At 36.6% G+C, this 27,436-nt stretch overlaps 2 protein-coding genes across 6 annotated transcripts in view; both read left to right on the top strand.

Annotated features, from left to right (window-relative positions):
• Positions 1-2,886: 2,886 nt before the first annotated feature.
• On the top strand, positions 2,887-9,177 carry LOC311294939 (uncharacterized protein). 3 transcript variants are annotated; one of them, XM_084416050.1, is made up of 6 exons: positions 2,892-3,233; positions 3,717-4,034; positions 5,495-5,533; positions 5,601-5,732; positions 6,048-6,085; positions 8,358-9,177. In XM_084416050.1, the coding sequence occupies exons 1-5, from the start codon at positions 3,188-3,190 to the stop codon at positions 6,050-6,052; spliced, it is 540 nt and encodes a 179-aa protein (XP_084272176.1). In that variant the 5' UTR covers positions 2,892-3,187; the 3' UTR covers positions 6,053-6,085; positions 8,358-9,177. The 3 variants fall into 3 exon arrangements, with proteins under 3 accessions (XP_084272178.1, XP_084272176.1, XP_084272177.1); XM_084416051.1 differs by having other exon boundaries at positions 6,048-6,081; positions 8,358-9,173; XM_084416052.1 differs by lacking the exon at positions 5,495-5,533 and having other exon boundaries at positions 2,887-3,233; positions 6,048-6,081; positions 8,358-9,168.
• An 8,148-nt stretch (positions 9,178-17,325) lies between these two features.
• The window catches only part of LOC311294933 (uncharacterized protein), a 47,403-nt gene continuing 37,292 nt past the window's right edge, over positions 17,326-27,436 (top strand). For 2 of the 3 annotated variants that reach the window (XM_084416038.1, XM_084416039.1), the window contains exon 1: positions 17,326-17,748. In XM_084416038.1, the coding sequence (XP_084272164.1) occupies positions 17,677-17,748 (72 nt within the window). In that variant the 5' untranslated portion in view covers positions 17,326-17,676. Of the gene's footprint in view, positions 17,749-18,855; positions 22,168-27,436 lie in introns of those variants that run through there. The other variant, XM_084416037.1, reaches the window with a different exon arrangement.

Below are 27,436 nucleotides of genomic sequence, written 5' to 3'. Positions count from 1 at the left end.
CGTTGCAACAACGACAGACTGCTTTAGCATCGTTTCCTGGGACAGGTTTTAGCCATCCTGCAAAAGTGGGGTCTTTTTCCCACTCTGTCCTATATGTTTGTGGCCTATGCTTACTTTTCCGCTGCTCTTCAGACTCTGCCTTCCTCTTTGCCCCTCCACTGTCCTCACCTTCCCTTTCTGAACTCATTTTTTTTTTTTTTAGCACTTGACTTTACTGCTTCGTTGATCTAAACCATAGAGTGATCTAAACTGAACTGTCTTCTTCGGCAAAACTGTGTAGTGTTGACGTGCGGGCGACACCGTGTGGTGCGTGCGTGCGTGTGTGTGTGTGTATACGTGCTTGCGTGCAGGCAGGCGAGCCTGCGAAATGATTCGGGCCGGGGTCAGAGAGAGAAGCGGTGTGTGTGTGTTTGGACGAACGACTGAAAACTCTGAAATTATCGTACATAATGGGATTTTTTTCATTATTGATCGTACATCGTACAGAGGTCAAAATGATCGTACAAATACGATAATTATCGTACATCTGGCAACACTGGGTAGAGGCGGTGCAGGTGAGCCGGAGAGGATGATGGGAACTGTAGTGCTGACGGAAACTAACCGAAGACAGTGACGATGACAGTGACAGTGATCGTGACACAGAGCAAGATAACCTTTCATTTAGGGCCCCATCAAATTCATTTTATTTTTTCCTAAATTCTGTTTTCTCCATGTATTTTTTTTTTTTATTAGCAAAATAATTTAGAATCAAATATAGATGTCTAATGAAATTAATAAATATTACTTTAGCAATTTAATTAAACTAAAAAAAAAAAAAAAAAAACGTTTAGTGTTTGAAATTAAAACATGGATGAAAAAATATATCGGCTGTATGATATTCCTTAAAAATAACACTATTGTTATTATTACTTTGGGAAAGTACATTAAGTATACAATAATAATATGCAGACTTATTTGCGACATGCACTGACTGGCTGTTGTTGTGTTTATTTCTGCTGTGTGATAGCAGTTAGATCAATCCATATTGAGGAAAAAGGTCCAGAGCGTATGATCGAAATGGACATAAATTTGTTAGAAATCTCTCTGATATCGTTTATCACCCAGCCCTAAATAGATTGTTTCCTGGATTTAGTGTTTTTTTTTTTTTTTTTTTTTTTGGATTGACTGGTTTATGTAATTAACTTTAACATGTTCTTTGTCTCAATGGCAGTTTCAGTCCAAACTCACAGTGTATTTATTGTGTGATAGGCTAACTAAACCATAATGTGAGTGAATCTATTTCTGGTACAGGAGAAGAGAAATTTTAAAATAATGATGATATGCCATCCTGAGTAGGGATTCAATAAAATAATTGAAAATATACCCATTTCTTAAATATAACAGCTAGTGTCATATAATTTTTAATTTTTTGTGCAGATTCTGAATATCTGCATATAACAATATATTTAAATTTAAATTTAAATTCACGTGTTGTAGCAAATTAGCTCAAAGGGATTTAGATAATTAACCCTATAAACCTGAAGGGTATAAGCAACCACTGAATGGAACAACACAAAATATGTATCGTTTTAAAGCTTAGACAATCAGCTTTTTAATGCGTCTATTTTGATCAACTATTAACGAGTGCCGAGTCTTCCCTCTAAAACGGAGTGTAGACCTACCGCCCGCGGGCGCCACCTAGCTACGAAAAATATTAATAATCCAATTTTTCAAAACTACTGCCTTGATCAACACAAAAAAGGGGTCATTTGAAAGCTTAGACATAGACTTTAACATTACAATTAATTTGTACATTTGATTATCTTTAAAGTAGTGCTGAGTTATTTGCTGAAAAATAAAAAAAGTTTTCATAATTTATGAAATACTTTTTGCACTTAATGTAGCCTACTGTAAAATATCAAAAAACATCATACAGCTCAGATAGTTACGGAGCCCCTAAAGGGACGCGGTGGAACATTTTTAGGATAGGAGTTAGTTGATTGGCAATATTTTCACAGATTCTAACTTAGGCCTATTTTTTATGTGCTATTACTTGCCAAACTAAGTGTTTAACCAGCATGAGAGTAGTGATGTGTAAACAGAATTTGGAGTGTTACAGTGAAGTTATTCAATATTATTCATAATATAAAATGTGAAGAAAAACCAGTAGGAGAGCATTGATATGTAAACCGACTTTGGTGAAACTACAGTGTGTAACTTTGCAGACTGTCCCTGCCCCATCTATGTTTTTTGTATGTCTAAATGCTATATTTTATGAAAACGTTATGAAGACTGTAATAACCATTTATAAAGTGGAAAAGAATGCAATGTCTAGTCTTGATTTCGTGGTGTTGCGGTGGTGCTCCCATTTTGAGCAACATATTGCTTGCTGTAGATCATGTGCGTGCTTTGGATCTGATTTTACTGTACTATAACAAAATTATTTCTTCTTTTCAGAAAACGAATACAGCACTATTTTTACAGAAAGGGTAATAGGAAGAGTTAGCTCTTCCATGTGATGAGAGTAAGGATGAGCTGGGCATGATAGGGATCTATTATTTTTGGTTTGCATGAATTCCAAGTATAAATCTAACAATTTCCAAAAGAAGTAGAAAAGAAAATCATAATTGTATTTAAAAAATACTTTTTTTGGTCCATTTTCCATTGTGGTACAGCGTTATAGCAACGTTTCCAAAAGTCTTTTTTATTTATTTTTTATAAAGCTGATTTCATGTAATAAAAACGTATTTGACAATATATTTCGCGGTTAGAACATGCATGCTATAGAGGGTTAAATGGTATTTTCTTGTAAAACGTAGGCCTACTCCAAATTATATTTGTTTTTATTTACGACTCGTTTCAATATCATATTTTACCATGTGGGTGGCGCTATATGCGCATGTGTCTGATTCAAACAAGCGGAAGTTCAGCCATGTTAGACACTGCACTGCGCTGTTTTTCGCTGTTCGTGAAAGACACAAGCAATATAGACATGTATGTTACAGCATAGTGGAAACCATCCAGATAATTCACCAACAAATGATATTCGGTGTAAATAGTCTCTATGTAAATCGGTTTTCGCTTTTTTTAATCGGCTCTTACTGTAGATCTCAGTTTGAGGGCGCGGCTTAGTACGGGTCTCTGACGAACACTCACAGGGCTTTAATAATTCTACGGATCATCTATATTCACACAACTTTACATCAACATGAAGAGCGCACTTAAACTTATTCTTTTCCCATTCTTCGCGATGGGTAAGTCCGTTGTTTTTTTTTTTTTTTTTTTTTTACATAGTTGGTGCACTTTCGGTTTCGTATTTCTATGCGCATTTTCTTTTCCATACTTTATTTTTCCTGCTAAATTTACATTATACCGTGATCACTTTTATCAAGATGTACCGCATCTTTTTGTATATTGTTAAAAAACAATGATTGCATATCTTTAGTCACAGGCAGCTCACAGTAATATTTAATGTAGACAGTGTCCATGTTTTCAACTGTTGCATGATTGGTCACAGTTGTTGAAGCCAGATTTAGGCCTAGTAAATATTTTTTTTTTTTACACTCCTATTTATTTGCAACCCTGTTATTTGCTTTAGGCTATTTTGTAATGTTATTATATAATAACATTCATTAATAATGGAATCTACCGCAAATCACAAGAGATTTCCAATGATCCGAATCTGAGTGTTTTATAAGTTTCATTAGCCTACCTAACTGTTTGTGTTTGTTCTTCAGGTGTGTATGGTGCCGATGAAGTGAAGTCAGCGACGGAGGGAGAGTCTATCACTCTAAACTCTGGTGTTACTGAAATACAGAGTAGTGATGATATGGAGTGGAGGTTAAATAAAATTCGTATATTCAGAATCAGTAGTGACAGCAGCAATACGGTCACAGTATTTGATGATACTGAAGGGGCATACGGAGGCAGAATGCAGCCGAACCATCAGACTGGAGATCTCAAGATCACAGACATCAGAACAACTGACTCTGGAGAATATATACTGAAGATCAGCAGTACCAGAGGGTCCTCTCAGAAGACATTCAGTGTCAGTGGTGAGTGTTTTTAATAATGTTATTTATATAGTTATCTCTCTATGAACAATTTAAAATCTCTGAAATTAGCATTTTTACAGATACAAAATCCGTACGGTCAGGCTGTGTCATTTATAGTTTGTCAGCAAAGTTTTGCAACATCTTTCAGTTAAAAATCAGACATTTAATTAAAATAATGATGTTATCATCTATTTGTCAAGAAAATTGACAAATCGATCATTTGATATTCATTTAAACTGCTTCATTATTATAGGACAAATCAACAGATTTCAGATTTATATTCTGTAGTAAAAAAAAGATACATGATTTTTGGTTTGTTGGTAAATGATTAATCAATCAGTGAATGGTGTCCCTCAAAACAACTGTGAGAAGTTTGTATTGTGTTGTTGGAATGAATTTAGACATGGGTGTAGAGGTCATCCTATTGAATCTGACCTATATAGACAACTGAGAATGTCTGTATTTCATTGGCTCTGTGATGCACTCTGTACAATACAGTTGAATCTTTCCAAATAATAGTCATACAGTTGTTTTTCAACAGTGAGCTTGTTAACGTTCTTTTTATGAGACCAGCGGCCCAGACAAAGCAGCTGGGAGTCAAAATTGTATATGACATCTCAGATACAGTTTATTTATTAACAAACATCTTAATAACAATCAGTAAAAAAAAAAAAGATATATATATATATATATATATATATATATATATATATATATATATATACATATATATGTGTGTGTATTAAATTATATTTATATATTATATTTAATTTAAAATCTGTTGTTACGTGACAGCAATAATTAAAGTTTGACAGCGCAGCTGCCACAAAATGATTATTGTCCCTGGTTCATTATTAAGATACTCTTGTAAGAAAGTAGCAGTGTCTGGGACAGACTTCAAGTATCACCTCCGCTTAAAAAGATGAAAACTAATCCTGTTTCCGTGAAATAATTAAGCTGCTCCAGAGCAGGTTTGAGTTTACGGACCTGTTTCTATATGACAGAACCCAACAATCCTGGATCATGTCAAATGTAATCCAGCTAATTAAGTTATTCACTTACGAAGAACGGGCCCCGGGTGGTGATAGCCAATGAGAACGCAGAACATGATCCGTCACCTGACCACATTGAAAAAAAAAATATATATATATATATTACTCAGAAATTCCTCTTAATTTCTTCTTAATAACATGTACAATTACGTGTGAAATTTTGTGGTAAAAAATCTGAAATTTAATTTTCTTGTAAAACGCACTTCAGTAATCTTTGTTTTATGAAAAAAAAAGAAAGGAAAGTTTTTTACAGTTTAGAATCATCTACTACAAACCAACAGCTCTGTGATCTCCTTCACTGTGGCTTTACAGTAATGACTCTCTGTCTTTAGATGATTCAGGTCTGTCTTCAGGTGCGATAGCACGGATTGTTATTGTGGTGTTACATTAATGTCTATCTCTCTTCAGTGGTTCCAAAACCAGTTCCAGAACCAGGTCCAGATCCAGGTCTGTGTTCAGATGTGAAAGCAGAGATTGTTATTGTGGTGTTACATTAATGTCTATCTCTCTTCAGTGGTTCCAAAACCAGGTCCAGAATCAGGTCTGTCTTCGGGTGCGATAGCAGGGATTGTTGTTGGTGTTATTGCGGCGGTGGCTGCAGCTGTTGGTGGCATTGCCTACGGCTACTGGAAAAAGGGACAAATGTGTAAGTATTACAGCGAGAAATAAATACTGTGCTGTAAAAAATGTAGTGATTTTTATGGTTTAAACCTTTTTGTGCCTTTGTGTTTGTGATTGTATGTGGTTTTTGATCAGGTTGTTCTTTATCCAGCAGCATTATAAATAACTATCATTAATACTCAAATATTAAAGATGACAGTGATAATGACAGATTATGAAGATTTAATGAACAGAAACCAGGAGGAAGATATGGAGCATAAGATTAGTGTTTCTTTTGTTAATTTCTCTTATTTTTTTATTGTTGTTATAATTTATGTTCCATATTTCTCTGTTTCTACAGTATGAGCTTCTGTGACAGATAGTGACTGTCGCTGGTAAGTAAGTCAAATATTTAATTTGATACATTCACTATTATTTACATGTATTCTTATTTCAGCAATGTGTGTGAATTGTTTTGATGAAGGATTGTGAGTTATATAAAAACACATTTCAGTGCAATGAGTTGTTTATTAACACGAGAAAGTGTCTTGAGTGACAGAAATCTGCTCTTTCATCACATCAGTCTCAATCCTCGTGATTCTGTGAAATCACACATCGGTCAAGTTTTCAAAAACAGCCTTCATTTAAAGAGATCGGATCTATTTTAAAGCATCCGCTCAATTTAAATTAGTTTTAAATAATCTAAATGAAATGATCTGATCTTGAAGATCAAAATATGTTATGTAAAAAAGACACTAACTTGAGATATTTAGTAAAAAGTGATCTTAAGTAATGATGTATTGATATGGTATTTATGTCTAATATATCTGATCTTCCCATTTGAGTTGATTCTTCACTAGGCGTGTTTCCATTACAGATTTGCGCAAAACTTTAGTGATTTTTTTGTTTCTTCTAAATATCGATAAAAAAATTATTGCGAAATGACGGCGTTTCCATTAACCGATGTTATGTGACTAAAACTTCAAAAATACGCCATAAATCATCACAAAAATCATAGCAACGGACGTCGGTAGGTTATGTATATCTCAGCCACTGCTTTGGCCATTATTAGTAATCAAAGCAAGGAAAGACCCCTAGCCTATACTTGAGAGTAGGGCTGGGCGATATGGCCAAAATTTCATATCCCGATATAGCTCATTTGATATCCCGATAACGATATACATAACGATATAGCAATTTTTCTGTTAATTCAGTTCATGAATAGTCTACCGTAAATCCTCTAATATTGGCCTGTATTCCATTACCGGCCGGGTCTCTAACATTGGCCGGTCTCGCTGTTGGCGGAGGTAAATAATTATTAGAACCGTTTTTCTGGGCAGGCCACAACATTATGCTTGTGATAGTAATATGCAAATACCACAGGGGGGCAATGTTTGCTAACGAATCCAAGCCATAGCTACGTTAGCCTGGTCATATCAATCACTTCGCTCTTGACTCGCACGTGACGTGAGACTTCAGTCGGCTAACGTTGTTTACCATGGCAGCCGCGGAGCCAAAGAGGATTTTTGGCGAAAATCTATTTTTTAACCCCCTGGGTTCGACAATCGCGCCGGCGCGATAGGGTTTTTTCTTAAGTGCAAAAGAGATTCAAAATATTCTGTTGACTTTGATCTTAATTACGGAGAGCGCGTGCTATTCAAACGCAAATAATCTGAGGCGATCCACGCAAACCTGTGAACACCCACAATCAGTTGGATATGTTAACTTTCAGGTTCACCTCGTTTTCATTTCGAGGAGCAACGGATCCGGTTGAGGAATAGGTCAGTTCTATATTTGCTTTGTTCTAATCGCAATAGTGTCTGTACACGCAAAAAGACTGTTTAAATGAATCGCGTTTCTCTCTTTCTGTGTGTGTGTGTGTGTGTGTGAATGAATGAATGCACAGATGCGCGCTGTTGTGGAATTACTAACGGGTTGGGTTGGCTGGTCATTAGTTGAGAATTAACTTACCCTGGTCTGAACCGCGTCTGCTACCGTCTTTCTCCATGTTTGTTTATGTATTGCAGCGTGCATAGGCATGCCGTGAGGTTAATTCTGCCGTAAAACGCCTTATCGTGGCGTAAACGATAGAGCCTTATATAAAACGATAGACATTTTCTATCGTCCAGACGATATATTTCGTCATATCGCCCAGCCCTACTTGAGAGCGTCACATATGAGGTGTTTCTGGGTGTTTCTCCCTCATATCTGCTTCAAGCTCTTGATTGTGGCATTTCTTTGAGGTTTAGAATCCAGTATTCCTGTAATTCTTTTGTCTTTTATGAATTTAATAAAGAACTCTGTCTCGTATTCTGTCCAAACACACCGCGTCATCTATGTCAGGTGACCGCAAAAACTGTTTCAATTGCAGTTTTGCGAAATATTTATTTTTCGAATTGCCTGAAAAACCCCCTCATGTGAGCGTAAAAACTTTTTTGCGTTAAATGGAAGTTTTTGTGAAATTGACGTGTTTCCATTGGGCGTATTTTCAATTCGCAATTTCAATTTGCGCAATTTGAAGGGTAATGGAAACGCGGCTAGTGTTTATGTAAACACACATTTAATTACTCAAAACTCTTTACTCCCGACTGTACATCCAAAACACTGCTCTTTTGTGTCATATGTTGTTTATTTTTAATCGGTCTGTCTCTTCATTTCTTGTTTTTGTCAGATTCCACTAAACACAGAAGAAATAAGCCAGAGAACTCAGACCGTCCTTTGATAAAGGACAACTCTTCAAACAGCTTCATTACGAAACCAATGTGACATTTTTCATTATTCAAAATCTCAAATTTCATACCTGTCACATATAATGAATATTTGATAAACCACTTAATGTTTCAGCAATTATTAGACAAAATATCTGATGAGAAATGTAATGTATGGACTATATAGGAATGACATGTGACACTTTAGTTTTAACACTTTCTAAATGTTTCTAGAAACGTGTGTTTGTGCCACACTGACAGTTTTGCTCTTTGATGTGACGCTTTTATTGCAGGGATAATCTCCACTTTTATTTCTATTTGCTTATAATATACACTGTGCCTTATTTTTATGCTACACAACACTTAATTTCCCCTTAATTTCATCTCTGTTTTGTGTTATCTGAAGTAAATCTGCCCATATTACTCTCTGATTGTGAATGTAAATTTAAATAATCTGATACGGGTGATTTATCATTGTTGTGTGAGCTTTTTTTTTTTTTTTAATGATTTTATTAGAGAATGTTCAGCTCTGGATTGTTGTGTATTGCTGCTTTAAGCCTAATGCAAAACATTTTCTTCAGTGAATAAAATAATAAATAATTGACCAAAAATATATTGTCGCTGCTATTGTCTGGTTTGTTCAGTCTGTAAGAATGAGACGACCAGAGCAGAGACGGCCAACAGCTTCAGTAATATGAGGTAATGGATGTGGACTTCTGACAAACAGAGCAATGTCCAACGCCCTGCTAGATTCAACTCTTGCTCTAGAGACACATTTACTGAACACGACAGATTAAAGGAGAACTCCGGTCAATTTTAACATTGAGCTCATTTTTTTGTACATTTGGAGTGCTGTCAATACAGAGAACAACGACAAAAATCGGTGTTGCCTACACCGAGTTATTCTATTTTTAAAATTTGCACCCTATTGACTTCAATGGGGCAAGTAGTAAGCCTGCTTTTTAGCCTCTTAACATCCTTTAAGTGTCATTACAAGTGCACAGAAAATGTGAGTGATTCCTTCCGAGTGAACACGGGTGGATCTGACTGCAGTAGATGTTAGAGATATTAATAAAAATGAAGTTAATTCAGCCAGCGCTCATACCTTTGTTTACATCCTGTTTTCGGTGGAAGGCCATAGTAATCGATTGTCGAGTTCACGCGCATAGGTTTAGTACCTATGATCACGCGCGTGAACTCGACAATCGATTACTATGGCCTTCCACCGAAAACAGGATGTAAACAAAGGTATGAGCGCTGGCTGAATTAACTTCATTTTTATTAATATCTCTAACATCTACTGCAGTCAGATCCACCCGTGTTCACTCGGAAGGAATCACTCACATTTTCTGTGCACTTGTAATGACACTTAAAGGATGTTAAGAGGCTAAAAAGCAGGCTTACTACTTGCCCCATTGAATTCAATAGGGTGCAAATTTTAAAAATAGAATAACTCGGTGTAGGCAACACCGATTTTTGTCGTTGTTCTCTGTATTGACAGCAATCCAAATGTACAAAAAAATGAGCTCAATGTTAAAATTGACCGGAGTTCTCCTTTAACATGAGAGCTCAGTCCCATTAAAGCGCTGATGGAAGTGGAAAGTTCTAGTAATGTGAAAATTAAAGGATACTGCTAATTTTCCATAATGACTAACACATTTTGTTGAGATGAGATGCTGTTAATGAAACATTTTAGTTGGTGTTGATATAAATATCAGTAAAATCAATTGTCAGTTTGTCTCTAGAAATAACTCCATGTTTATGGTATTTTGTGTAACTGAATCATCAATCAATTGTTCATTTCATTTACCTTCTGTGAATCATTAGTGTCTCTGTGCATTCACTGATGCACCAAACTTTCGCCTTTAACATGTTATTCAACATTTGAACTTTACTAGCGTTGACTAGCTATTAATCTCAATCCTGAACACAGTGTCTAATCGACTGTAATTTAAAAGCTTTCTGTTTCCTGTAGGTCTATTTATATTGGCTGGCGGAGCGAGTAGAGGGAGGCTGCAGACCTGGAGCCGGTAGATCTACGCCCCAGGCAGTTTTACGCCCCTGCTGTTCCTGATGCGTCCAGTAGGGGAGGCTGTACAGCGACACGAATTGAGGTACTGTATATTAAATAATCCACTAAAGTTATTGTTGTTAAGCAATGATGCAACATTTATTATTTATAAACGATTAGCTTGATTGAGCTAGGTAGATATCAATTCATTTCTACATATCAATGGATGGGTCTATAATTTATTTCGAGAGACAACAAGTTCTGGACGGTCAGGTTGATGTTCTGTCTGGCTTAAACTTATAAGTTATAGCTAACCACGTGTAAGTTTAGCTGCCCCTAGTCTTCTCTACTCACTTTCAAAATTAATTTTCTTTTGTTGCCTGTCTTTATCTTGCGTGAGATGGCCTCTTCTGGTAAGACTCTGTTTACTCCTTTCTGGTTTGAGTTGTTTCTTATAAATGAGATGATCTAACTATCTAATTTATATCTAAATATAAATTTTTCTTAAAATAGCTTACTGATCTGGACTAAAATGTAGGCTGTGTGCACTTAATGTTATCATATTCTGTCTTTACCAAACTTGCATGATGCATCCCATAAAGGTGTGTGTTTGCTTTAGCTACTTAAGGAAATGAAAATCTTTATCTCTCTCTCTCGAAACTTGTATAAACTATAAACACCCATCTCTTTTTTTAACTGCATTCCAAACCAATAGCTTCTCTAGTAAATAAATGACTTACAGAGACATACATGGACATGTTTTTAATGTCGTTTTCAATTTTCTCTGCACAGTCCATCATCAGTGGCCAAAAGAAATCAAAGTGTCTTGACACTTTTTTCAAAAGTGTTCCACCAACAAGTGCCTGTGCCGTTGTACTTTGAAGACCAGGAGCAAATTGATGCAATCCACACTAACCTGACCTAAATTCTGGACAGCACACACACTGTGACAAGATCAAATTCACCATGGATGTCCTTTTTACATTTTTTTTTTAATTTTTTTTTTTTATGAAATACCCATCACAGATATGAAACTCAAATTAAAAAGGCAGTTTGTGTTCTCGTAACACTTTCTTTTGTCTGTGACTCTTAGGGGGTCTACAGTGATTCTGCAGGGTCTCCAATAAGTCTTAAAGTTTATCTCAGTTGCTTTGGTGCATTTCTCAGATCACAACTGAAATCACATCATCTTGTCACTTGTGCACATCATAAAAGCAATTTCTCATTCTTTTATACAAATTACAAATGCTTCGGTACATTCATGCAATTGATAATGTACAACTGTCTGCTGTTTCCTACATTATCAACTCTTTATGTCATGTTGATCAAAATATAGGCCTATTATACTATTTCTCTGTTGAATTGTCATACTCCTCAAAACATCTAGGCATTAGTTCCTTGCATAAGTCATTAAATGCAAAATGGTTGACTAGTTGTCATAAACTGTTAAGCATGTTTTCAATACATTTCTATTACACTTTATTTTGTAAATGTGTCCTGAATTGATGAATTGCGGAGGTGTATTTAGAATTTCACTAATGAAGGAAATAATGAATTGATATAATGAATAATGATCAAATGTACCAAAGCAACTGTGATAAAAAATTAAGGATTCAGGAATTTTATACAAAATGTAACAGTGAGTCCTGCTGCGTGTGAATTTGACAAGATCAAATTCACCATGGATGTCCTTTTTACATTTTTTTAATGTTCAATTTTTTTTATCAGTGAGCAGAAGCACTTTGACAGGAGGATAGAAAATCAGTTAAAGAAGAGTGGCAAGCCATAGGGGAGTCATCTACAGGAGTCATCATAATTCATAAATGGTGTTGATAAATAATGTTTTTGTGAACAACAATATTGTCTCTTTCTTGTAAATGGCCCTTGGAATTTTAGAAAAGGGATAAATTGTGTTTGTCTTCATAAAATGCCATGTAGGACACTGTTTTGTAGCTGTATGATGACCAATAGTGAATAGTACAGGAGATATTTAATCGAGAATCCATATGATTACACGATGCTGTCTAATAGGCTAAATATGGTTAATATCTAATTGTAACTTTATATAAATTCACAACAACATATTTCACTCAGTCTCCTGTATAAAAACATACAGTGAATTCTATATTCAATATTCAATGAACTATAATACAGTAGGTCATATAACTATTCTACAGTAGGTCATATATCATTACATGTCATCTGATCCAACTATGTGTGTTATTATTTTTTTAATTCACAAAAACAAATAGTCTTCTGTGGGCTGAGTGAAGCCCAACTTAATATCTATTTTAATCCATAGTGCAGCTCTATACTAAAACGTTTATATTTAAATGAACAAAAACCACAAAATCGGGCAAAGTCTATGAACTACGGTTATTAATGTGTACGTTTTGAGCGTCGATTTAACGAAGCATATCCCCCCCTACTGGACGCATCAGGAACAGCAGGGGCGTAAAACAGGGCTTAGATCTACCGGCTCCAGAAGATTTCTGGTTTACTCCATTTCTTCACAGGTCTGCACTGCAGCCTCCCCATATAGGACTATATGGGGAGGCTGCAGACCTGGAGCCGGTAGATCTACGCCCCAGGCAGTTTTACGCCCCTGCTGTTCCTGATGCGTCCAGTAGGGGGATATACTGCGAAATAACACCATTAAATCGACGCTCAAAACTTACACAGACATTAATAATCGTCCCGTTCATAGATTTTGCCCGAAATTGTGTTTTTTGTTAATTTAAATATAAACGTTTTAGAATAAATCTGCACTATGGATTAAAATATCTGTAGATATTAGGTTGTGCTTCACTCTCTTCACTCAGCCTATACAGAAGACTATTTGTTTTTATGAATTAAAAAATAACACACATAGTTGGATCAGATGACAAGTAATGATACATGACCTACTGTAGAATAGTTATAAATGACCTACTGTAGAATAGTTCATTGAATATTGAATATATTAATACTGAATAAATAATAATAATAATAATTAATAATAGAATATTCACTGTATGTTTTTATACAGGAGACTGAGTGAAATATGTTGTTGTGAATTTATATAAAGTTACAATTAGATATTAACCATATTTAGCCCATTAGACAGCACCGTGTAATCATATAGATCCTCGATTAAATATCTGCTGTTCTATTCACTATTGGTCATCATACAGCTACAAAACAGTGTCCTACATGGCATTTTATGAAGACAAACACAATTTATCCCTTTTCTAAAATTCCAAGGGCCATTTATAAGAAAGAGAAAATGTTGTTGTTCACAAAAACATTATTTATCAACACCATTTATGAATTATGATGACTCCTGTAGATGACTCCCCTATGGCTTGCCACTCTTCTTTAACTGTTTTTCTATCCTCCTGTCAACGTGCTTCTGCTCACTGATACAAAAACAAAAAAATTAAACATAAAAAAATGTAAAAAGGACATCCATAGTGAATTTGATCTTGTCAAATTCACACGCAGCAGGACTCACTGTTACATTTTGTATAAAATTCCTGAATCCTTAATTTTTTAATCACAGTTGCTTTGGTACATTTGATCATTATTCATTATATCAATTCATTATTTCCTTCATTAGTGAAATTCTAAATACACCTCCGCAATTCATCAATTCAGGACACATTTACAAAATAAAGTGTAATAGAAATGTATTGAAAACATGCTTGACAGTTTATGACAACTAGTCAACCATTTTGCATTTAATGACTTATGCAAGGAAATAGTATAATAGGTCTATATTTTGATCAACATGACATAAAGAGTTGATAATGTAGGAAACAGCAGACAGTTGTACATCAATTGACCCTTCGCTAAGCCACGCCCGAAAACCGCCACTGGCCAATCGTGGCTTAGCAACCGTAACTAGGCGCGGGAGGTCTGGCAAGCTTTCGAGCGAGGGAAACATGCCCATGCGTTATGCGTATGGATTGTGCAAATCATCTGATACCCGGTATCCTAAAAGTTTGGACGGGGTGGTGGATTTTGTTCCCTTCCCGAAACCTAAAACCCAAGGGGAGAAATGCCGGGCGTCATCTTTATTTATATAGCATTTTTAACAATGTAGATTGTTCCAAAGCAGCTTTACATTGATAATAGGAAATTAAAAGTAAAGTGTTTTGGCTTTATAGCAGCTCTAGAATAAAGTTATTGTCCAGCTCGTGGATCAAGCAGTGTGATTAAAGGCAAGACGGAGGCTCACTGACATAATTTAACGTTACTTAAAAATATATTTCAGCATTTTGTTAATCGACGGCTAAACTAGTACCCCAATCCGATCGCGGCTCTCCCGGTGTTAGTTCTAGTAAAAGTAAAAGGTAGTTAGTAAAAGGAGGGATCATCAGGGGGCTTGCCGGAGATCTCCAAGGAAAAGGTTGGTATGCAAACTTAATCAGTTCATAACAGTAACGTTAGTCACTTATGTGACCCACGACGTGTGAGCTGTAGCCTGGCGCACTAAAAATATAAGCGGGAGAATGTTATCATTGCAAAGTGGTCAGGCTAATGTCTTGTGTTTATTCCACAATACTTATGGATAAGCTGTTTGATTTATAAATATTAGATTTTCAAAGTTCACTCACCCTGCTGTGCATGAACATAGCTGTTCCTCAATTTGTGTGTTTCCCATTTGAATGGTCAGCGTATGAGGCGCTGCTGCTTGCGCTGGGACCTAACGATCTAGGCTTTAGCTTCAATTTTGATGAAATTATTCTCTAATCGTTTGCATATTATGTCGTGGATATATCCCTCGAATGCATACTGCAGTCCCTTTTGTCTTGCTCTCTCAGATTTTCACCTGTTCGCCAAAAATGACTAATTATCTCCTTGGGAATGTCTGACACCGGTGCATACATACTGTAATAGACGTGCCAGGCGCAAAAGCTTGACAGGCGTAGCAACAGTAACTAAGGAGGGCGGGGCTTAGCGAAGGGTCAATTGCATGAATGTACCGAAGCATTTGCAATTTGTATAAAATGAGAAATTGCTTTTATGATGTGCACAAGTGACAAGATGATGTGTTTTCAGGTGTGATCTGAGAAATGCACCAAAGCAACTGAGATAAACTATAAAATTGAATATGACATTAAAAACATGTCCATGTATGTCTCTGTAAGTCATTTATTTACTAGAGAAGCTATTGGTTTGGAATGCAGTTAAAAAAAGAGATAGAATAGAATAGAATAGAATGAGGCATTTATATAGCGCTTTCATATGTACTACTGTACACCCAAAGCGCTTTACAATCATATCAGGGGTCTCTCCTCAACCACCACCAGTGTGCAGCATCCACTTGGATGATGCGACGGCAGCCACAGTACAACGGCGCCAGTGCGCTCACCACACACCAGCTATAGGTGGAGAGAGGAGAGAGAGTGATAGAGCCAATTCAATGTAAGGGGATTATTAGGAGGCCATGATTGGTAAGGGCCAATGGGTGGAATGTAGCCAGGATTGGGTGTTTATAGTTTATACAAGTTTCGAGAGAGAGAGAGATTTTAATTTCCTTAAGTAGCTAAAGCAAACACCTTTATGGGATGCATCATGCAAGTTACTTGGCAAATACAGAGTATGATAAATCCCACATTAAGTGCACACAGCCTACATTTTAATCCAGATCAGTAAGCTATTTTAAGAAAAAATTATATTTAGATATACATTAGATAGTTAGATCATCTCATTTTATAAGAAACAACTCAAACCAGAAATGAGTAAAGGGTCTTACCAGAGGAGGCAAGATAAAGACAGGCAACAAAAGAAAATTCAAAAGAAAATTAATTTTGAAAGTGAGTAGAGAAGACTAGGGGCAGCTAAACTTACACGTGGTTAGCTATAACTTATAAGTTTAAGCCAGACAGAACATCAACCTGACCGTCCAGAACTTTTTGTCTCTCGAAATAAATTATAGACCCACCCATATGTAGAAATGAATTGATATCTACCTAGCTCTATCAAGCTAATCGTTTATAAATAATAAATGTTGCATCATTGCTAAAAAAAACAATAACTTCAGCGGATTATTTAATATACAGTACCTCAATTCGTGTCGCTGTACAGCCTCCCCCTATTGGACGCATCAGGAACAACAGGGGCGTAAAACTGCTTGGGGCGTAGATCTACCGGCTCCAGGTCTGCAGCCTCCCCCTACTCATATAGGGCGGAGCTGATATTGGAAAGGTGAATTTCAGGTTAATAACACTAGATAGCGCTCTAGTGCAGTATAAGTCAGGCAATTAATGTTTGTCTCTTCACATCATTCGTACATTTCTTCACATATTATAAGCTTTTCCAACTCAATATTAATGTCAGTCCTTTTCAAACATGAGCTGTTTGTCCGTAGGGCAATTTGTAATGGAAAATACTGAGTTATTATAGTGACTTTCTTCTGTAAAAGTATGGTAATGTTTTATCAGAGATTCTGAACCATCTTAGAAGAGGTCACAGTAAAACTCCGAATACTAGGTACATGATTTATGTTTTTAATGCTGATTTACTTTTACGAAGTTATGTGTACTACTATCCTTAATATGACGAAATAGCCAGTCTTCCCTGTGTAAATAACACATTACAGGCGTCGTTTATTTTGTGAATTGTTATAGTTTAATTTCTGAGGGTGTTGTTTACATCTGCTGTCTTTGGGTTCAAGCTTTGATATGTCCTTCTTCCGACCAATGAATGACGTATAGAGGAAAACACTGCAGCTTGGCAGTTGTTCGTTGTCAAACACAAAAGTCTCCTAGTAACCGAATCCTAGCGGAGAAACTGATATAGTGCTAGCGTTTGTGTTGTCTGTGTAATTTACCGTTCAGAGAGGGTCCGTGTTTCACATACCACATTTTCTATCAATTTCATTTATTTAAAAGCAAATGTTTATCATGTGTTTATCATCACATCTCGCTGCGTGCCGCCATGTTTGCGTGACGTCACGCGCACTCATCTGCAACGAAAGTTATGGACTTCCGCATGAGTTGTAAATATGAGTGGCATTATATTGCACGTTTCTTTGCAGAAGTTGGAAAGTATCACTTTGAGTTGGGCAAATTAACATTGAATCTAAAAAATAAATGCATAGTTGTAATTTGCAAGTAGGCTACAAAGTGGTCACATATTTACTAAAAACACATGGATAATTCCCACAGAATTGGAACGAATGAGGGACCCGAGCAATATCATAGTTTATTTGACTCTTTAACCTAGTAAACAACCACTAGAAACCACATAGCAAGTCTCTGAAACCTCAGACCACTATTGCAAAGATGGAGAAGGTGCAGATCTTCATCAGTCCCTCAGAAGTCTGGAGGAGTTTGACGCCATCAGGATCCCTCAAGGTGAGATTTTGTTTGGTAAACGCCTTTTCGAGACATTTGGGATTGCACTTTATTTTTTATTATTTTGCTTTTTAAGTTGCTGACTGAATTACGTTTTAAATACTCAGAAAAAAAAAAGCTCAGAATTTGCGTAAATCGTTTGTAACGGCTCTTACGTAAATCCTTGGGCATATCATGTAAGTTATGGACCGTTATGTACATAGCAATAAATTAGTTAGGCTATTCATGTTTTATGAAAGAGGCCCTTTCTGTTAAATCTGCTATTTCTGCTTTAAACTGGCTACTGCAAATCACACTCATGTTCTCTGTCGCCATTTTAAAATAAATAAAATAAAAATTAGTCCTTAATTTTATTCCTTATTTCAGATATCATATAATGTGTCCTGTATTTTCTGTCTGCTGTTTAGTATTAGAACCAATCCGATTCGTGAATGAATCTTTTCAATGAATAGGCCCAACAGGTTAGCAGAATGGTTTGAATCGAATCGCGAGTCAGTCTGAATGATTCATTTAAAGGGACAGTTCACCCAAAAATGTACATTATCTCATAATTTACTCACCCTCAAGTTGTTCCAAACCTGTATGAATTTCTCTCTTCTGCTGAACACAAAAGAAAATATTTAGAATAATATGGGTAACCAAACTGTTCCTGGTCCCCATTGACATCCATTCATAGTATTTATTTTCCCATACCATGGAAGCCTATGGGGGTCATCAACTGTCTGGTAATTCGTGTAGAGGTTAATTCATATATTGCACACTAGAGAGCGCTAGTTTACAGTGTAAGCACATGTGTATCATGACTCTCTAATAACAGGGGCTCTGGTTAGCATAGCCTAGGCCCTGCTGTTAGATACGAGTCTTTCATGCAGGCAAAAAGCATTTTTATTTGTTTTGTTTCCATTGTTTATTAAATGGTAGTATTTTTGGAGGCATTTAATAGTGCAAAACAGATGAGTGTTTTTCACTGCCTGCTGAAGGAAGTTTTAATATAGAGTGATCAGTCACATGACATGTGATTCAGTCTGTCATGCTACACTGCTAGTGGTTGTAAAATAACGTTTTTAAAACTATGATGATGCTATTGGAAACTGTTATTGCTTTTAGTTAGCAACTCCCCCAAATGGATGAACAAATAAATCATCACTTATGGATGATACACACAACTTGACAACATGACAGTCTTCACCGAAAAGATGGGTGGACCCAGGCGTGATAACAAGATAAGTGGAAACTTCTCAGAAATAATGAAGTGTTGCTTGAGCTGCAAATAACTAACTTAAACTAACACTTCTTATCTGTAGGGTCACAGCATTAGTTTATAAGGTCATATGCTGCTGAATGTCAATCTTATATTTCACATACACATAGTAGGCTTTATGATACATTTTAATATTACATATATCACACAGTAAGATCAGAGAATATATTTTTCTCAAATAGTTTGCATTCTTTATTTTGAGGTAAGACTGTTTCTCAGAAAGAGGAAGTAAAACTGTGGAAGTTCTTCAACCCTACAAGATTCACAAGAATACACACTCACACTATTCACGCCCAAGACATGCAAACACAGATGCACATTAACCACAAATGTCCAGTACAGACACGTTCTATAAACTTTCACCTTTAACATGTTATTCAACATTTGACCTTTACTAGTGTTGACTAGCGGTTAAACTCAATCCTGAACATGCTGTCTAATCTACTGTAATTTAAAATCTTTCTGTTTCATGTAGGTCTATTTATATTGGCTGGCGGAGCTAATATTGGAAAGGTGAATTTCAGGTTAATAACACTAGATAGCGCTCTAGTGCAGTATAAGTCAGGCAATTAATGTTTGTCTCTTCACATTATTTGTACATTTCTTCACATATTAAGCTTTTCCAATCCAATATTAATGTCAGACCTTTTCAAACATGAGCTGTTTGTCCGTAGGGAAATTTGCAATGGAAAATACTGACTGAGTTATTATAGTGACTTTCTTCTGTAAAAGTATGGTAATGTTTAATCAAAGATTCTGAACCATCTTACATAGAAGAGGTCATATTAAAACAATGAATACTATGGTAAATGATTTATGTTTTTTTAATGCTGATTTACTTTTACGAAGTTATGTGTAGGCTACTTTAATATCCTTAATATGACGAAATAGCCAGTCTTCCTTGTGTAAATAACACATTACAGACGTCGTTTAATTTGTGAATTGTTATAGTTTAATTTCTGAGGGTGTTGTTCACGATCTGCTGTCTTTGGATTCAAGCTTTGATGTGTCCTTCTTCCAACCAACCAATGACGTATAGAGGAAAACACGGCAGCTTGGCAGTTGTTCGTTGTCAAACACAAAAGTCTCCTAGCAACCGAATCCTAGCGGAGAAACTGATATAGTGCTAGCGTTTGTCTTGTGTAATTTGCCCTTCAGAGAGGGTCCGTGTTTCACATACTAGATTCCGAAAACGTTTTCTGAGGTTTTAAATAATGTAGTGTCATTTTCGATCAATTTCATTTATTTAAAAGCAAATGTTTATCATGTGTTCATCACATCTCGCTGCGTGCCGCCATGTTTGCGTGACGTCACCAATATGCAACGAAAGTTATGGACTTCCGCTTGAGTTGTAAATATGAGTGGCATTATATTGCACGTTTCTTAGCAGAAGTTGTAAAGTATCACTTTGAGTTGGGCAAATTAACATTAAATCTAAAAAAATAAAATGCATAGTTGTAATTTGCAAGTACAAAGTGATCACATTTACTAAAAACACATGGAAAATTCCCACAGACTTGGAACGAATGAGGGACCCGAGCAATATCATAGTTTATTTGACTCTTTAACCTAGTAAACAACCACTAGAAACCATAGCAAGTCTCTGAAACATCAGACCACTGAGGCTGGAGAAGGTGCAGATCTTCATCAGTCCCTCAGAAGTCTGGAGGAGTTTGACGCCATATCAGATAGCAAATAGTAATTGAAATGATGTTAAATCAACATCCCGCTGTCAACGATAAAGTCATTGAATCAACGTCGAACTCTGATGTTGATTCTTCATCATGTTGCACCCTCTATTATCACTGAAACAACGTTTAAATCATACTGTTAAAGTTTGTAATGTGTGCCCTCATACTGCTCACTTGTGTCACGTGAATGTGACCTGCTATCCATAAATGGATATATGCTAATAAAGGTGGTTCCGGTCCAACAGAATACCGAGTGATGTCTGTATGTTTTTTCCTCCGTAAAATTTACTAGAATAACCGGTTATTATTCACGAAAATGACTGCGCCAACAGGTTATGGGCCCAGAAGAGAAGTAGGTAACCGATGGAGTAGATTGTATTTCGACGGAGATGAGAAAAGTTACGAACTTTGGGAGACAAAATTTCTAGGCCACCTGCGTTTGCTAGGCCTAAAGGACACCATTTTATCAGAGCCTCCTGCGCGTGGTGAGGAAGAGGATGATGACGATAAAAACGAGGAAGCATATGCTGAGCTTATTCAATACTTGGATGACAAAAGTTTGTCTCTTGTAATGAGAGATGCAGCGGACGACGGTAGGAAAGCTCTGCAGATTTTGAGAGGTTATTATGCTGGTAAAGGAAAACCGCGAATAATCAGCCTGTACACAGAGTTAACGTCGCTGCAGAAAATGGCAAATGAGAGCGTCACGGATTATATTATTCGAGCAGAAACCGCAATCACAGCTCTGAGAAATGCCGAAGAGAGTCTCAGTGATGGACTGTTAATTGCGATGATTTTGAAAGGTTTGCCAGACTCGTTTAAACCGTTCGCCATCCATATCACACAAAGTGATGAAAACATAACGTTTGCAGAGTTCAAAACCAAGCTGAGGAGTTTTGAAAGTACGGAAAAGTTTCACACCAGCGCGAGTGATGATAACGTGATGAGAGCGAGTGCCTCAGCTCCGCAACAGAGGGGAAGAGAACGACTAACGTCAGCAGACTCTGACTTTACGTTTTATAACTGCGGTCAAAAGGGGCACAAAGCCCGTGCTTGCCCGAACCAAAATCACAAAAGACTGTGGTGCAATTATTGTAAAAGCTCGACGCACAAAGATGAAAATTGCAGACGCAAAAAGAGAGACAATGTTAAACAAGCCGCTGACAAAGAGGACAACGACGAGCACACATTTGTCTTTAGAGCGAGTGACTGCCAATTCTACAGTGTGCAACGAAAGGGACTAATGGTCGACACTGGTGCGACATCGCACATTATTACAGACATTGAAAAATTCAAAAAGTTTGATGACAAATTCCAGCCGGAGAAACACTACATTGAGTTGGCTGACGGGACCAAATTTACTAGAATAACCGGTTATTATTCACGAAAATGACTGCGCCAACACATACCTAGAGATCAGCAGTATTTCAATGGTATTTCGATTACAATGGATATTGAAACAATGTTGAAATCCCAGCATATCAACAAAACTTCAATGGTGTTTTAGTATACCACAGGTTTAATCTGAAGGTCTGTAATTTTAATATAATATTAAAAACATTATTATTTGGCTATAATCCTGCTTTATCGACAGCCAGGATGGGCTAGCAAAATATAGAAAATAGAAACTATACCTTTAGGCTATAACCTAGACTAGCACAAATGACACCACACGCATTCTTTAAAAATTAAACAATCATTTTTATTGTATTATTTCATTTTTTTTTCTTCTAACGTGCTAACTCCTGCTGCGTCTGTCTTCCAGCTCCTCCCGCTCGGTCTGGGGCGTAGCGCAGCCACTTCTGTACAGCTTGAGCGAATTAAGTCATAGGTGTTTGCCGTTGTAAGACGTTGAGTCAATGCATCTAGAATACAAGTAAAAGTATGCTACTGTGATTTAGTCAATGATTTGTTCAATCAAGCTGTCGTCAAGGATTGGGAGCAGAACATGGCACGAACACAGTAGCCTACACATAGGAAAGTCAAATACACACACACGCTACACACACAGGGGTGGACACAGCCACCCACACACGCTACACTAAAACACGTACATAAACAGTAAATAAGGCATAACACACACGAAACAACCCCAAAGTTCTCCCAGAATCCCAGCATGCATCAGCGTCAGAGCCGTAGTGCATAGGCACCGACGTTACAGTACATTTCAGTTTAACATTAGCCTATGCCTGTGAATGATATAGGCTAAACTTGATAACCTAGCCATGCAGCCTAGAAATGTAGAAAAAAGTGTGTGCCTTCCTCTCTCATCTTGCCATCTCATAGTTAGGTAAATCATTTTATATTTCTGGGTATTTATTTATTATTCGTTTGCTCCATATGTATTAGTTTAAGTTTGTGTAGTTTGCAGGCCTGTATTTTTGTGTTAATTATGTAGCTTATTCTTTATTTATGTTGACTTTCTGAACGGGATGTTTTCCGTTGTGGTGTTTATTTTGTTATGTTTGATTAAATAAATATTTTTAATTCGCTTTCGTTCTCGTTGCCTCCCTTATTTGTCGCGGCTCAGAGCCAGCCGTGACAAAACGCATTTTTGTTGAGGCTGTATAAGACGGACTACATTCAAAGCACTTTTCAAAACTGCCCAATATGTTCATGGATCTATTCGAATTAAAGGGAGGCAAAAAGGATTAGCTTGCAGTGACATCTTTCATAAGGACAATTTATGAGGCCAAGTGACTCTAAAAAAAATCATGTTTATTATTTAATTAAATCAGAACTAATTGTTAACTCAACAAATTAAATATAAATAACTGGATACTTATAACTAATTAAATAGTAAATGTATTGATTAGAGTTACCATAGACACAAGATTTTTCTGGTTGACTAAATTGCACATTAATTTCTGCTTAAATACTGAGTGCATGGTAGCCTGGTTAAAACCAGACCCTTCTCAGTTGAAACTGAGTATTCGGTTGTTAAGTCGTGACGTAACCACTCTCCGATAACGCTCTTTCCGGGTCCAAAGTCCAGGTCCTCTCTACCTACCTACCTACCGCTTTCGCTAGTGTTTTGGTTATTATTGAGTGTTTTTACAATGCCGCAGTGCTGTGTCCTGTGTCCCGAGCTAACTCACTTCAACCTCGTAAATCTTCTTTTTCATTGATGCCTGGACTCTACCCTTAATTATGCCACCTGAGTGATGAGCTACACTAACCACTCTGTTGGTGTTAAAGGAATTTAAACCCTTTTTGACCGCCAAGGGTGCCTCACTAAGAAGGACGTGATCGTAAATAAATTTACAGGTTCCACCATTGTTATTTCTGGACGAGAGGAGCGCTTGGACCCGGAAAAGGCTAAACGTCACGTGTGACGTCAGACTTAACAATCGGATAGGGTCTGGCGAAGCTATGTAGACAAATCATTTCCAAAGGGGCGTCACCAACCGACGTAGCTCAAATTCCTCTGGCCGCAATAGGGTATATGTCGAACGTCGCATGACGAAACCGGAAACCTGGTCTCATCGCATCCGCTTGTCATAGAAAGTGTTAACAGCCGTATGAACTGACGCCGATATCTATGGAATTTTAAGGTAATCAGCTAACCTACCTATCTCACTTTGTTATTGGTGTTTTATTCTATTTAAATATCTAAACGTTAGTGTGAAGATTTTTTTTTTTTTACTTTTAAATATCGATCTTCACATGCGAGGGACATTGGTTATGATCATTTTTGCTCACTCCTTTTAAGTTATCTTGAGTAAAACAGTAAAAAAATGCAAGAAGCACATACAAAAGACCTGAACCGGAAGCGATGCGTTCTGTTTTCCGGTTTCGTAATGCGACGTTCGACATATACCCTATTGACCCTTCGCTAAGCCCCGCCCTCCTTAGTTACTGTTGCTACGCCTGTCAAGCTTTTGCGCCTGGCACGTCTATTACAGTATGAATGCACTGGTTTCAGACATTCCTAAGGAGATAATTAGTCATTTTTGCCGAACAGGTGAAAATCTGAGAGAGCAAGACAAAAGGGACTGCAGTATGCATTCGAGGGCTATATCCACGACATAATATGCAAACGATTAGAGAATAATTTCATCAAAATTGTAGTTAAAGCGTTAGGTCCCAGCGCAAGCAGCAGCCGCCTCATACGCTGACCATTCAAATGGGAAACACAAATTTGAGGAACAGCTATGTGCATGCCCAGCAGGGTAACTGAAATTTTAAAATATTCTAATATTTATTAAACAAACAGCTTATCCATATGTATTGTGGAATAAACACACGACATTAGCCTGACCACTTTGCAATGATAACATTCTCCCGCTTGTATTTTTAGCGCGCCAGGCGTTACTGCTCACACGTCGGACTAACTTACTGGTATGAACTGATTAAGTTTGCATACCAACCTTTTCCTTGGAGATCTCCGGCAAGCCCCGTGTTGTTCCCTCCTTTTACTAACTACCTTTTACTTTTACTAGAACTAACACCGGGAGAGTCGCGATCGGATTGGGGGTACTAGTTTAGCCGTCGATTAACAAAATGCTGAACTATATTTTTAAGTAACGTTAAATTATGTCAGTGAGCCTCCGTCTTGCCTTTAATCACACTGCTTGATCCACGAGCTGGACAATAACTTTATTCTAGAGCTGCTATAAAGCCAAAACACTTTACTTTTAATTTCCTATTATCAATGTAAAGCTGCTTTAGAACAATCTACATTGTTAAAAGCGCTATATAAATGAAGATTACGCCCGGCATTTCTCCCCTTGGGTTTTAGGTTTCGAGAAGGGAACAAAATCCACCACCCCGTCCAAACTTTTAGGATACCGGGTATCAGATTTGCACAATCCATACGCACAACGCGGCATATTTCCCTGACTCGCTCGAAAGCTTGCCAGACCTCCCGCGCCTAGTTACGGTTGCTAAGCCACGATTGGCCTGTGGCGGTTTTCGGGCGTGGCTTAGCGAAGGGTCAATTGGATAGTCATAAAACCAATCAGATCGATGAAGGAGATGACGTATGCTTCGAGTGTTGTTCTTTGCTCCGGTTTTAAAGGGATAGTTCACTTTGAAATTAAATTTTGGTATGTTTTAGCTTACCTCAAGGGCATCCAAGATGTAGGTGTCTTTTTTTCCGCAGTAGTTTCAATTTTGATATTTTTAGGTCAAACCGTTCTTGTCTGTCAGTCATATAATGCAGGTCGATGGTCACTGTCTCAAAGAGCATGCACAGACAGAGTCCAAATTAAAACAATTCCCCATCGTCCAAATTAAACAATTCCCCATCGTACACATTGATGGCCTAAGACACGAAACGAGCGGTTTGTGTGAGAAAACGAACAGTATTTATATCGTTTTTAGCTCTTATACACAGCCATGTCCAAGTGATCTGAGGGCGCGCGCAGTCTGTGTACACGTCACACAGCAGGATGCGCGCGCGCCCTCTATCCCTTTAACGAATACGGTAAGTTTAAATCGCTCAAAACAGACGCGATAACTGATTCGTTTATGAGTGTTTCTGCAACTACGGGCACTTTTGACTATCCCAATTTTAAAAAGATCAACCTCAATGAATTTCAATTTTAACCATCACAGTCTGTAATACATCTAAAGATTTACACAAAATAGAATGTAGTCGTTAAGATTTTAATCTGGAACATGTTTATTTTTTATGTTTTTCGGGTCATCTTCTTAAAAAGTGTCCTTACCGCAATGTTACAATAACGTTCATTTTATAAATTTTTCTTTAGTAATTTCTATTTTTTTTTTTACATATTTAAATAGCTTTTTCAATTTTGATGCAGTTTTGTAAATACTGATATAAAAAAATAATATACAAAATAGGGAATTTCATGTTTTTTTCTATGCCATGTAAAAAATTTACAGATGAAAATAGAAAATAGAAAAAAAATGAAAATAGAGCAGTGCTGCGGTAATGACATCTTGAGTCGGTAAGGACAAAATTTTATTTTTAATGTAAAAAATGGCATGTTTATATATATATATACTAATAAATATACAAATATATACTTCAGTACTAATAATATACTGAATATTTGTCATTTAATATACAGTACACCTTGAATTTGTCTCTACCGCAACACAAGGTCTTTACCGCAACACCTAAATTTGCTGCGGTAAAGACATGATGCGGAAATGACATTTTTGCTAATATTTTAGCTAATTGGCAGCTATCAAGGCCTACCACATTAGTTTTGAATCTTAACATCTTAATATACATGAATTCAACAGTAAAATACATTTATTTTTAAAATGTAGTTATAAATACACAATTATTAAGCTGAATGGTAAGGACGCACAATAAATACTAGAGCAGAAAAGATGATGTTTACCTTATTTTTTTGTTATCTTGTGAGTGAGGTAGTGTGGTGGTCCAGTCTGTCAGCAATGTGCTCAAGTGATAGTTTCTGTTTCCATAGAAACTAGACTTGTTTGTGTTCGATAAAATTTCATAATAAAAGCTTTTTTTCATTGTTGCGGTAAGGACTCAAAAGTGTGGGACAGGCACATTTAGTTAAAAAAATCATAAAAATGATCAGTAAATAATACAAAGAATTTAAAGATTCTGTAAATGAATCTGTATATTAAAAAATTCCATTTGAAATAATGTCATATTGTAAAAGAATGAGCTAATTTTAAGTATCTCAACATTGAAACCACGGGTGTGGGACATGAGCAAAAATGGTGTTTGGACCTATAAATGCTTCATAATTTTACATTAAATCATATTATTTATTCATAATTATTTATG

Source organism: Rutilus rutilus (assembly GCF_951802725.1).
Source record: "Rutilus rutilus genome assembly, chromosome: 8".
NCBI classification, from domain to species: Eukaryota; Metazoa; Chordata; class Actinopteri; order Cypriniformes; family Leuciscidae; genus Rutilus; species Rutilus rutilus.
This window is presented reverse-complemented; position numbering and strand designations above follow the sequence as displayed.

Excerpts from the sequence above, each read along its gene's own strand:
- LOC311294939 (XM_084416050.1), top strand. The coding sequence starts at position 3,188 with ATGAAGAGCGCACTTAAACTTATTCTTTTCCCATTCTTCGCGATGG. Across the intron at positions 4,035-5,494 it reads GAAGACATTCAGTGTCAGTG|TGGTTCCAAAACCAGTTCCA; the intron begins GTGAGTGTTTTT and ends ATCTCTCTTCAG. Across the intron at positions 5,534-5,600 it reads AGAACCAGGTCCAGATCCAG|TGGTTCCAAAACCAGGTCCA; the intron begins GTCTGTGTTCAG and ends ATCTCTCTTCAG.